Genomic DNA, 13,925 nt, shown 5'->3' on the forward strand with positions numbered 1-13,925 from the left:
CCGCTCGATCCCACGATTGAGAGACGGTGACCTGAACTGAAGCCCAGAGTGGGATGTCCAACCCAGCCACCCAGGGGCCCCTCCGCTGTTTTTAGTTCCTATGTCTTTACACATCACTATGGCTCGGCCGGTTAAGCGTCCAACTCTTGATCTGAGCTCAGGTCATGATCCCAGGTTGTGGGATCAAGCCCACGCTGGGTTTGTGCTGAGAGTGCGAGCCTGCTTGGGATTCTCTCTCGCTCTCCCTCCTCTGCTGGCACCTGCACGTCCACACCACGCACTCTGCCAAAATAAACATTTAAAAAAATGTATCACTATGGCTGAGCGTCTTTCTCCTCGTGCTTGTTAGGCATTTGTGTCCTGTATTCTGCTTCTTTATGTTCTTTCCGCTTTTTCACTTGGTTACAGACATTGTTCCTACTGGTTACCTGTTAACGTATGCTACAGAAAACTTGGGTCACGTCTGTTTCAAATATTACCCATAATGTCATTGGGTCATCTGTCTTGTGACCTGGTTCAGTGTGTGTGTGTGTGTGTGTGTGTGTGTGTGTGTGTGTGTGTGTGTTTTATTTTTTTAATTTTTTTAACGTTTATTTATTTTTGAGACAGAGAGAGACAGAGCACGAACGGGGGAGGGTCAGAGAGAGGGAGACACAAAATCCGAAACAGGCTCAGGCTCTGAGCTCTCAGCACAGAGCCCGACGCGGGGCTTGAAACTCATGGACCACGAGATCACGACCTGAGCTGAAGTCGGACGCTTAACCAACTGAGCCACCCAGGCGTCCCGTGTGTGTTATGTTTTTAATGTTTCATGTTTTAACATGGTTAAATTTAGTCATCTTTTTAAAAATTTTTACTTATCTTTAAAGACAGAGTGTGTGAGTGGGAGAAGGGCAGAGGGAGAGAGAGAATCTTTCTTTTTTTTTAATATATTTTTTTTAATGTTTATTTTCTTTTGAGAGAGAGTGAGAGACAGAGGCACGAGCAGGGGAGGGATGGAGAGAGAGGGAGACAGAATCCGAAGCAGGCTCCAGGCCCTGAGCTGTCAGCACAGAGCCTGACACGGGGCTCGAACGCAGATGGCGAGATCATGGCCTGAGCCAAAGTCGGCCGCTCAACAGACTGAGCCCCCCAGGCGCCCCGAGAAAGAGAGAACCTGAAGCAGGCTCCAAGCCCAGTACGGAGCTCACCTGGGGCTCCATCTCACCACAAGATCATGACCTGAGATGAAATCAAGAGTCAGATGTTTAAGTGACTGAGCCACCCAGGAGCCTCTAGTCACCTTTTCTAAACTCTATGCTTCTTGGGTTGATCAAGTCTTCCCACCACAAAATTAAAATACTCAAGTTATTGTTGTTGTTGTTTTAGCTGCTTTTATAATTTTTACATTTTAATCCTTCATTTCTCTGGGTTTGTTTTGGTGTAATGACAGCAATCCAAGCTTCAGGATTCCTCTTCTAAATTGCTTCCCAAATGCTCCAAAACAACTCATTGACAGTCCATCTTTTCCTCAATGATATAAATGTCAGACTAGACACAGAAAATTATAATCAGGATATTCAATCCTTAATACTAAAATCTAAAGGTTTTCTTCTGACATTTTAAATAAGCAAGGATATTTTTTAAAAAGACAAAAACTAGGTTAGGAAAAAAGACAGTAGGAAATACGCTAAAATGTTTAAAGGAGAGTGCCTCTGATAGTAGCACTGTGAACACTTTAAGAAACATTCTATTCCCAAATCTCTAATGAGCATATTTTGTCAGCAGCAAAACCTAAATTTCACATGTGAGAAGAAAATGAACAATTTTGAAATTAATAACTATGAAAAATATCAATACTCAGCAATCAAAAAGAATGAAATCTTGCCATTTGCAACTACGTGGATGGAACCGGAGGGTATTACGCTAAGTGAAATTAGTCAGAGAAAGACAAATATCCTATGACTTCACTCGTATGAAGACTTTTAAGACACAAAACAGATGAACATAAGGAAAGGGGAAACAAAAATAATCTAAAACCAGGGAGGGGGGACAAAACAGAAGAGACTCTTAAATATACAGAACAAACAGAGGGTTACTGGAGGGGGGGTGGGGTAAATGGGTCAGGGGCACTAAGGAATCTACTCCTGAAATCATTGTTGGCACTATATGTTAACTAACTTGGATGTAAATTAAAAAGAGAAAAGAAAAGTATCAAAAAATAAAACTGCTGTATAAAAACCTTTCCTATTACATAATCTTAAACCATTCACCAGTACAACCACATGCCCTGCTCCGCACTCCACTGCAGAGCCTGACAGTATCAATTCTGAAATCTACATCGAGGCAATCCTAAGCAAAAATTTCTCAAGCATACTGAATTTTTAGTCTGAAGATCATTTCAGTGTTTGGGTGTTATGGGCTTCTGAGGGGAAATTTTGGCAATAAAAACAGCAAAAATGAAAATTCAGCAGAATTAAAAACGGGTACTCGGGCGGCTGGGTGGCTCAGTCAGTAAGCGCCAACTCTCAACTTTGGCTCAGGTCACGATCTCACGCTTCTCAAGTTTGAGCCCCATGTTGGGCTCTGTGCTGGCAGCACGGAGCCTGCTTGGAATTTCTCTGTCCCTTTCTCTCTGCCCCTCCCAGACTTGCTCTCTCTCTCAAAAAAATAAACAAACACAAAAGTTTAAAAAAAAAAAAAAAGCGTACTCAGAATAAACAGAATATCCAAGAACATCATAATGGAACCAAACTGCTTTTCTTCGTCTTTTGCCACCCCACCAAACAGAAGAGGTAAAGGGCAACAGGGGTTGAGTATGTTTCGCATAGGCCGTCTGTGCTCAAATCTGAAACAGAATCTAAAACAAAAATGTATCATAAAACTCACTCATCCTTGCATTTAAAAAAAAATTTTTTTTCATGTTTATTCATTTTTTTCAGAGAGAGGGAGACAGAGCATGAGCAGGGGAAGGGCAGAGGAGAGAGGAGACATAGAATCTAAAGCAGGATCCAGGACCCAAGCTGTCAGCACAAAGTCTGACGTGGGGGCTTGAACTCACGAACCATGAGATTAGGATCTTGAGCCAAAGCTGGGCACTTAACGACTGAGCCATCCAGGCGCCTCTTCTTTGCATTTTTATTTTATTTTTAGAAAGAGGTGGGGGGGGGGGTAGCGAGATGGACGCTCGAGGCACCTGGGTGGCTCGGTCGGTTGAATGTCCGACTCTTGATTTCCGCTCAGGTCATGATTCCAGGGGTTGTGGGATCGAGCCCCGCGTCGGCTCCAGGCGGAGTGTGGAGCCTACTTAAGACTGTCTCTTTCTCTATCCCTCCCCTACTCACACTCATGGTCTAAGAAAAAAATAGTAATAAAATAAAATAAAAAATTATAAAAAATCACACTGAAGAGAAGTACAGGAGACAACAAAGACGGAGAGCCAGAAATAAAATAGTGTACTAGAATTTCATAATTTTCTTTTACCTGTTTTCATGAATCCTGGATGCTCAGCAATGTTTGAACTATTTAACAGCTTCACAGCTTTTCGATAATTGCCTCTTAAGTACTCAAAATTGCTTTTAAGAAACAGAGAGGGGGCAGACTGTAAAGAAAATAAAACTGTTTATACTCTGTCTTCACATGTGTAATGTGAGGTCACAATTGTACCACTATACTGGTATGTATTCAAGAGCGTAATTTAAGTCATGCTCACAAAAAACTATAGCTCCAAAATTTTCCATTGCTCTCACAACCCCAAAAAGAAACCTATCAGAAAGCACCTCATAAACTCAATTCAGAGTTGCCTTAAAAAATCCATACACCATATATGTATATCTATTACACCACTAACTGGAAGCCAACTTAACAGCACTAACTAGGCCTTTCGTTTCAATGACTATTACAGAGACCGACGGTCTCCCTTATTTTTTAGGATACAAATAATCAAATGCTTTTCCAAAGAGGGATCTAAAAAAGTGTCATTCTGTGGACGGAGGAACCGCCTATTTTCGAGAGTGAGTCTTGCCGTGGCAAAGATCACATTTTGGGGGGCACGCGGAGCCTCACTTCTCTGGAAGCCCCCGGGGTGGCGGGCGCACAAGCATGCCCACATCTGCAGAGCGCACACGCAGCCAGGGGGACCTCAGGCATCCCGGCCCCCTCACGCCTCACTCTAGCTTGGCTGCAGGCTTTCCAAGTCCTTGCTCACACTCTGCTGCTCCTGGTCGCCGAGGAAACAAGGGCTTCCAGGCTCGTTCCAGGCAGCAGTGCCCCCTCCTGATTTCGGTATTACTGCTAGTCTGCAGTGTCACTGCTTCTCTTCTCGTTTCTCTCTCCCCTAGGACTATGGCATCCATTAAGGCAGAATCATGCCTTTTACCTCAAAACAGGTTTGGTAACGGTTGGCCGGCTAGTTAGGCCTTCCCCCCTTAGCCTCCAGGCTACACCTCAGACCTGGGCTACCATTTGTTCTCCTCAAAATCACCTGAGCAGTGACCGGTGACTAATCTGGGTCCTGCCTGGGATTTCTAGGGTCAATTTACCTGAAGTATTCCTACTACAAACCGTATCTCCTTATGACTTCATACTTAAAATTAACACCATTCCTGAAAGCATCGAGAATGTGTACAGTTCTGTTTTTTCCCTCCATAGTCCTAAAAAATCATGTATCAGTGGAGTGGACGGAAGGAGCACTGTGTCTCAAGTACTCTGGCATTAGTCAAAGTGAAGGTCAAGCCAAAGACCGTTTGGAAGGGGCAGGTTTGGGCTACAACCGAACCGTTCATCTTTAGTAAGTGGTTTGAGTGTAAACTAAAAAAACCCTGAGGTATCTAATAGTAAATGTTTGGGTGAATTATGATAAACAACTCCCAGAATGCTAGACAGCTATTTAAAATGGTGGTTCTGAGGGCTGCATACGAAGGGAAAATGCAAGCTGCAATTTTACATGAGAAAAGCACCGTATTAAATTAGAGACAAGGTATGATCACTACTGCACAACTCCATGTCAAGGTTCTTATCTACTGGTAGATATACACTTATTAAGACTAAAATAAATTTTACTTAAAACTGGCAAATTAAAGAAAAAAAGAAAAAAGAAAGAAAAGTCAAGAAGAAACTTACATTTCCAGCTGTGTTCATGACCGACTTGATTTCCCTTTTGCATGCTTTCAGGGACTTCATTTGGATATAAGCTCTTACTTTATACTATTAAAAGAAAACGCTAGTATGTAAGAACAATGGTAGATTTACACAGGGTGACGTAGCTTTACTTTCTAGGTAAGGAAATTCAACCCAACCTGTTTACAACATAGTTACGCCAGTTACTTGCAAAAGCAAATTTTAAGTGATCTTAAAGAATCTATTTTCACTGTACTCTCAGAAGACATTCTAAAAAACAAAAAAACATGGTAATGGTAGAATAAAACTTATACCCAAATTCCAAGCAAAACTCCTAACAATTCTTTTGTTTTTTAAAAGTTACTTTATTTGGGGGCAGCTGGGTGGCTCAGTCGGTTGGGCATCCGACTTCGGCTCAGGTCATGATCTCACAGTTTGCGAGTTCGAACCCTGCATCAGGCTCTGTGCTGACAGCTCGGAGCCTGGAGCCTGCTTTGGATTCTGTGTCTCCCCCTCTCTGTGCCCCTCCCCTGCTCCTGCTCTGTCTCTCTCAAAAAATAAACATTAAAATCAGTGTTGTATTACTTTCAGGTGCACAGTATAGTGATACAGCACTCCTGTAATTCCTACCCGTTCTTACATGCCCACAGCTAATTAAGAATGAACTTTAATAGTCTACAAACTGATTTTACCATCCAATACACCCAGGCCATTTCTCTCAATCTTTTATCAAGGAATTAAAAGCAATGATACTGCATTATCGTCTTAAGCAAATGTATTTAGAAGGATGAACATGCTTTTAAATTATAATACTCCAAAGCCAAAAAAACATACAGGCCTCGAAACATTTACTGCTTTCAATGATCTTCCACATTCTTCATCATTCCTAACTATTAAACTACACATGATATATACCCTCTCTCAGAATTTACCCTACCTGATGTATCTTTGATTTTGCAGCTTCTATTAGGGCTCCACTTTCAGCTTTGTGATTAGATCCGTCTTTGCTGGTGTTGTTACCAGTCTGTAGGTGGTGAAACAGAGTTAACTGAAATTAAAATTTTTTTTGCCATAATTTTAATCAGTGATTTCCAAGCGTGCTAGTCTGAATCACTTAGAGAGCATTTCCAAACTTCAGAATCCAGACATTCAGGTGTAATAGTCTGGAGTAATAGGCAACTTTTTTTTTTTTTTTTTCTTAAGGAAACTCTACTTTTGAGAAGCTTGCACTGAGCATAATGATAGCCAGGTTTAAAAAGCACAGATATTACTCAAGCAAAACTTGAGGTTATCCTTCTGGAACCCAGAATAGATCATGTCATTCCCTTCTTAAAAATTTTCTCTGGTATAAACACTGGCAACATCATACCCTAGATTCCTAGCAGTGTTCAAAAGCCTTCACGATGAGACCCATATTTGAGTTGCCAATCTCGTCTACTGATCTCCACTGACTTTTCAGGTATGCTCTACATTTGAGTTGCCGGAAATTCCTCCAATATTCCACTCTCACCTCTGTGCTGTTTTCTCTGCCACGACGGTTACCCTGCTCCAGCCTGCTGCTTCTGTCTACTCAAACTATATCCTTCAAGGCCTAAATCAAACATCCAAACTTCCTTCCCCGCCTTCCTCCCAGCCCCGGGACAGATGCTCCCCAGCTCTCTCCTCCCACACACTGGAGCTCCTTGAAAAGCGAAAACGTTTTCATTTTTGTCACTTTAAGAGCTAGCAAAGGACACAAGCATCTGTTGAACAGAACTGCATTTTCTCAACTCTTATCAGTACTGAATATAAAACAAAGTATTTTACCACACAGTGTTTAGGAATAATGCTAAGATGATTTAACCAAATTCTTTTCTTTTTCAGTATTTTTTTTAACGTTTATTTATTTTTGAGAGAGAGAGCGCGCGCGCGTGCGAGTGGGGTAGAGGCAGAGAGAGAGGGAGACGGAATCCAAAGCAGGCTCCAACCTGTCAACATAGAGCTCGACACAGGGCTCAAACCTACAAACCGTGAGATCATGACCCGAGCCAAAGTCGGATGCTTAACCAACTCAGCCACCCAGGCGCCCCTGAAGTATTCTTACCAAGTCTCTTATCAGAATATGTCATAAATGTGCATTCTTTCTAAAGAACTTTCATGATGAAATATTTTCTAGTGAAAGCTGCCTGTTTATCCAGCTTTGGGGTTTCTATTGTCTTAATTCTAATCTTTACATCCTGTAAAATTAGCATCTCACACATGCCAAGATGCTAACACACTGAGACCCTCATAAGACGCTGGTAGGAATGTAAAATTGTGTGACATTTTCAGCCTCTGTACAACAGGCTGGCAGTTCCTCCTAAGATTAAACACAGAATTACCATACAATCCAGCAATTCCACTCTTGGACACGCACCCAAGAGAAATGAAAACACGCCGCCACAAAAACTTGTACACAAATGTTCACAGTAGCATCACTTATATCACCAAATGTGGAAAACAACCCAGATGACCATCATCTGATGGATAAAAAACTGTGGCAAATTGACACAATGGAGTATGATCTGGCCATAAAAAGCAAAAAAATATACATGCTACAACCTGGTCAACTTTGAAAGTATCAAACTAAGTGAAAGAAACCAATCACAAAATGCCACATATTATGTGACTGCATTTATATGAAATGGCCATGATAGTCCAAATTCACAAAAATAGAAAGTACATCAGGGGCACCTGGGTGGCTCAGTCGGTTAAGCGTTTGACTCTTGGTTTTGGCTCCGGTCACGATCTCATAGTTCAGGAATTTGAGCCCTGCGTCATGCTCCACTCTGACAGCACAGAGCCTCCTTAGATTCTCTCTCTCTCTCTCTCTCTCTCTGCCCCTCCCTGCTTCCTCTCTTTTGCAAAATAATAAACTTAAAAAAAAAAAAAAAAGATTTGTGGCTGCCAGGGGCTGGGGGAAGGGGAAAAGAAAAAGTGCTAACCGGGTACGGGGTTCCTGTTTGGGGGGATGAAAATGTACACAGTGGTGATGCTCATACAACTCAGGAAGGATACTTAAAAACCACTGAATTATACACTTTAAAAAGGTAAATTTTGTGGATGTGAATTATACCTTTGCTTTTTTTTAGGTCATTAATCAAAAAAAATTTTTTTTAGTTAAATAGGCTCCATGCCCAACGTGGGGCTCAAATTCATGATCCTGAGACCATGAGCCACACACTCTACCAACTGAGCCAGCCAGACTGCCCTCATTAATAAAAAATTTAACTCATCTGTCTCTCCCTACGTAGCCTGCGGGCCACCTGAGGGTAGGCATAATTCTTTTGATTTTCATTTATTAAAAAAATTTTTATAAACACAACAAAAAAAAAGCTGTAACAAAAAAGATTTTTTTTGAGGTATAATTGACATATAACATTATGTTTTAGGTCTACAACATAACAATTAGATATCTGTATCAAGTGTGAAATAAAGAAGTCTAGCTAGGGGCGCCTGCATGGCTCAGTCAGTTAAGTGTCTGACTTCGGCTCAGGTCACGATCTCACGGTTCGTGAGTTCAGGCCCCGCGTCAGACCGTGCTGACAGCTCAGAGCCTGGAACCTGCTTCAGATACTGTGTCTCCTTCTCTCTCTGTCCCACCCCTGCTCACACTCTCTGTCTCTCAAAAATAAATAACATTGCAAGGAAAAAAAATAAGTCTAGTTAAAACATCCATCACTAGACTGTACAATTACAAAGGTCTTTTTCTTGTGCTGAGGACTTTGAATATCTACTCTCTTAAACTTTCAAATATGTTATACAGTATTATTAATGATAGCCACCATCCTGTATAATGAGTTACATTTCAATAAAGCTGTTAAAATATTTAATAACCATAAATTTTAATCTGATCACCTTACAACACTCACCTCATTCTTCCCATTTTTGTTATTGTTACCCTGTGAAATCATTTTTTCTAGGACAGCAAGAAGATGCAAAGCTTTCTCAGCTTGATAGGTTAATATATATAGGTCTACAAGCAAAAACACACTGCTTGGGCAAATTTTTCTTCTGGGGGAAAAAAACAAGAAAAGAAAAGTTACCATCCAAACTAAAGCAAACATTTCAGACCACCTCTCCCCAGATTCCTAAAGAGCAAAGCCTAAATCTTTATTTTTGTTTTGTTTTTTTTTTTAAATGTTCACTTATGTTTCAGAGAGAATGAGAGAGAGGGCGGGCGGACATGTGTGGGAAAGGGGCAGAGAGAGAAGGAGACAGGGTATCCAAAGTGGGCTCGGTGCTCTCAGACCTGGGGTCGAACTCATGAACCGTGAGATCATAACCGAGCCAAAGTCAGGCGCTTGACAGACTGGGCCACCCGGGCGCCCCCTAGGTCTCTTTACTGAAATGTGTGTTCATCCCCCAGAGCCACGAAGGGAAGCAACCTGCAATACCAACAATGCGATTGCAGTATTCTCCATCTGAAGGCCTCCCGTCGCTGGGTTTCTACTAGCTGATCCTTCTTTGGCAAAATACCTACCAACACACCAAATGAGGAGAATCACTTCAGGTAGAAGGAAACCTCAATTCCTGTACCTGCTCAGCTACTTACTGGATATGTTGCCTCTATATATCAACGAGCTCATTTTTACACCTCAGCTGGCTGACCTGTAAAATGGGGAGAATACTTCACCTGCTTGAAGGCAGGGGAGTGAACCAGGTGATCTCTTGAGGTTCCTTCCAACTCTAACAAGGACTTCAAAGGAGGAAGAGCCCAATGAAGAGAGAAAGGGTAACCTGGTATGTCATAATACTATTTTCTTTTCCTTTCAAAAGAGAATAAAAGGAAAAATAAGATCTAAAAAAGATGCTAAAATCAAGACCAGAAAAATTTAAAAGCCCTTAAGAGCCTTTTGACAAGTCTTCCCGATTCCATTCTTGTTCTTACAGAGCAGCCGGAGTGGAATCAATTGAAAACTAGAATCAACATGGTTGATGCACAAAGGTCATATATCTCTACGGGTTTCACACCACTCTTTTTAAGTTTATTTATTTTGAGAGAGAGAGAGAGCGAGAGAGAGCACTGTCAGCAGAGAGCCTAATGCAGGGCTCGATTCCAGGACCCTGGGATCATGACCTGAGCCTAAACCAAGAGATGGACACTCAACTGACTAAGCCAACCGGGCACCCATCCCACCACTACTCTTAAAACACTAAGTCCTTGGGGCACCTGGGTGGCTCAGTCGGTTAAGCGTCCGACTTTAGCTCAGGTCGTGAGCTCACGATCCGTGATGTGGAGACCCACATCGGGCTCTGTGCCTGGAGCCCGCTTCGGATTCTGTGTCTCCCTCTCTCTCTGCCCCTCCCCCACTCACACTCTGTCACTCTCAAAAATAAAAACATTAAAAAAAATTAAAAAACCAACGAAAACATTAAGTCCTTACCCAGGCCACAGGACTTCACCTGTTCCTTACCCTGCTGCCTCTGACGTCACCTGCTACTGTTCTCCCCACCTGGCTCCAGGTCAATGACCTGCTGTTTCTCTCACTCGGCAAACTCAAGCTCATCTCAGATGCTCTGTACACAGTATCACCTCTGGCTGGAATGCCTTCCCCTCAAGAGTCACGTGGCTCACCTCCTCTCTTCACTCAGGTCTCTTTTCAAATGCTGTCTTACCCCAGGCCTTCCTTGATTGCCTTACCTAAAAACAGCGTTCCCAGTCCATCTCTATCCTCTTACCAATTTTAGCTTCTCTTCATGGCATTTGGCTACCTCACAATACATACTTATTGTGTCGCTCTCTCTCGTGTTAGAATATAAGCTTAACGAGGGTAAAGGCTCTGTTTCAGTCACTACATTATCTTCAGAACCCAGAACAGTTTGGGTCCACCGTGTATGTTCAATAAATACATGCTGTGTGAAGAACCAAGCAGTAAAGTTTTTAAAAATAACAATAACAATTTTCAAAGAAGAAGAAAAATGGATCTGAATTCTGCCTCGGTGGCTTTATTCCACTTGGCCACCGTACATAGGAACAAGATTTCATGAACGGTTCCGAAATTCTAACAACCAGCTTCGTAGGGGTGCCTGGCTGGCAAGGTCGGTGTAGCGTGCGACTCCTGATTTTGGGGTCACATGTTCAAGCCCCGCATCAGGTGTAGAGATTACTTTAAAAAAAAAAAAGCTTTAGAGAAAAATACATCTGAGGGGGCGTCTGGGTGGCTTAGTTGGTTTAGAGTCCAACTCTTGATTTTGGCTCAGGTCAGGCATGATCTCACAGTATGTGAGATCAAGCTCCAAGCTGGGCTCTGAGCTGACAGCACAGAGCCTGTTTGAGATTCTCTCTCCCCCTCTCTCTCTGTTCCTCCCCAGTTCATATGTGTGCGCACTCTCCCCCAAAATAAATTTAAAAAGAAAAATCCATCTGTGTCATCCTGGAGGTATAATTCTGATTTCCAGCTTTACAGAGAAAGGAACTGGCCGCTGTTTACACCATCTTCAGCACGGGCATCTCTCCTGCCCAATCTGTCCAGCCACCATGCCCTCAGGACAGAGGAAGAGAGGAGCACCTTGAAAATGCCTCCCTGGAGCCACAGGAAACAGCCATTCAACCAGCTGACAGCAAAAGGGGACCCTGTAACTCTTCCCAAGCCCCACAGAGGAGCCATCACACTCTACTTCTTATCCTGCGGGAACCACATTAGCAATCAGGTGTTTATAAATCAAGAACTGGCATTAGTGTTTTGAATTTAAAAGAAGTAACCTGAAGAAAAAGACAAAAACATGATCACATTGAAATCTGACTGCTTGTGGGCTGGAAACAAACAGCCCTCTCTAACACCACCTCCTAGATCTGGCTTTGCTGCCTTGTTTGCTCCCTCTTTTTTCCCTTCCCCGTACCTTTCTTACTACGCTTACTCAAGGCTAGTAACTGCGAGATAATCGCGACACCAAAACAGAGTCTGTACTATCTACTCCAGGGATTACCCACGAAACTGTCAGGGGGGCAACAGACAAGAAGATACCAGGCTGTCCGCTAACATCCCCACTCTTAATACACCGCTCCATAAAGAACGGATCAGGTACACGAAGCTGTGTTCACACAGCAAAGAAAAAAACAAAAAGCACGAAGTCTTTCCAATTAGCAACCTCATTTCTGATCACAATTTGCAAAAATCGAGGGGTAGGAGTGGGGAGGAAATGGGAGAAGAAAACCTGGGTTCATCTAAAAGTAATGTCATTCTTACCTTTTTTATTTTTAGTGGCTAAAACTGGACACAGCTTTTTTCCTTCTTTATTTTTTTTAATTAATTTTTTTTTTTAACGTTTATTCATTTTAGAGACAGAGAGAGACAGAGCATGAATGGGGGAAGGTAAGACAGAGAGGGAGACACAGAATCCGAAACAGGCTCCAGGCTCCGAGCTGTCAGCACAGAGCCCGACGCGGGGCTCAAACTCACGGACCGCGAGACGAAGTCGGTCGCCCAACCGACTGAGCCACCCAGGCGCCCCTCCTTCTTTCTTTAAATAGTGGCATGTGATTCCTTGATTTAACTGGGTAAGAAACTACCAGAGCCCCCTCTGAGTATGACAGGGAAGTTCTGGACTTGAGAGAACATACCAAAAGGTTCTATGAACTGGTAGAGCTTTTCACCAACTGCTATGGCCTCTGAGTACTGCCGCAGATGATACAGAAAGACTGCCTGATTGTAATACAACATGCTGTTCTCCACGTCGTCTAAGCCATCCATTTCTTCGACAGCTGAGTGGACCTAGGAAACAGTCAGCCAGGATATGTTCTCAAAACAGTAAGAAAATAAACAGAAATGAAAGAAGCTATGTGAGTAAACGGGAACACAGGCCAACATTTCTCACTCTGGATTTTTCCACATTTTCAACAGAACTTCCAGATTTTAATTATTCTTACTAAAAATTATTTTATAATAAAATTCCATTAAGTAAAACATTTTCATGGGACTTTATGTAGACAAGGCAAGGCAAGTCTGTTCCTTGCCACTGTGAAGAACGTCTCAACCGCCAACACGGCTTTTGAACTGGTTCCCCACTTTGTAGCCTCCTTGGGAGCGAGCAAAACTCAAAACAATCTTTCCCATGTGCACTATGTTACGCACTATGTATACGTAAGCTTGATTCCATTTTGTAAAAACTAAACTAAAACTTAAACATTAACAAACAGCTAACTACTTAACTATGGGCCAGACCTGCTACATTAAACATTTTCCAGAGAATATCTCATTTAATCCTTACCATACCTCAAGGACATAGACATTATCATTCCCATTTTATAAGTAAGAAGACCACAAAAAGCTTAACTATCTTGCCCAAGGCCTTATAGCTAGCTAGGAAGTATATTTTCTGAATTTCCTCTTACGTTCAGGTTTTGTTCCCATAACTTAAAGAAAGCAGATTTTTTATTTTATTTGAAATTTTTTTCTCACATTTGAGAGACAGCACGTGCACGCACAAACAAGCACAAGCAGGGAACGGGCAGAGAGAGAAAGAGAATCCCAATCAGGATCTGCACTGTCAGCACAGAGATGGACGCAGGTCTCAATCCCACGAACCGTGAAGTCGTGACGTGACCTAAGCCAAAATCAAGAGCTAGACACTTAACTGACTTGAGCCACCCAGGAGCTCTTAAAAAAATAGAATCTTTAAATAAACAACAAAAATAGGCTATTGATGGCTTTACTAAAACACTAACATCTACATCTGATACCAGAAGAAAAAAAATAAGTTTGCATTGTATTATTTTTTAAATTTATTTTTATAAGTTTATTTATTTTAAGAGTGAGAAAGCACAAGTTGGGGAGGGACAGAGAGAGAAAGAGAGAGTCCAAAGCAGA

The 13,925-nt window shown here is 42.2% G+C and overlaps 1 protein-coding gene across 1 annotated transcript in view; it reads right to left on the reverse strand.

Moving 5' to 3' along the window:
* The window catches only part of CNOT10 (CCR4-NOT transcription complex subunit 10), a 58,790-nt gene that overhangs the window by 32,099 nt on the left and 12,766 nt on the right, over positions 1-13,925 (reverse strand). The window contains 6 exon segments of the mRNA XM_032594637.1: positions 3,463-3,580; positions 5,101-5,184; positions 6,035-6,121; positions 8,988-9,100; positions 9,103-9,129; positions 12,680-12,830. Coding sequence (XP_032450528.1) covers positions 3,463-3,580; positions 5,101-5,184; positions 6,035-6,121; positions 8,988-9,100; positions 9,103-9,129; positions 12,680-12,830 — 580 coding nt within the window.

Source organism: Lynx canadensis, chromosome C2 (assembly GCF_007474595.2).
Source record: "Lynx canadensis isolate LIC74 chromosome C2, mLynCan4.pri.v2, whole genome shotgun sequence".
NCBI lineage: Eukaryota > Metazoa > Chordata > Mammalia > Carnivora > Felidae > Lynx > Lynx canadensis.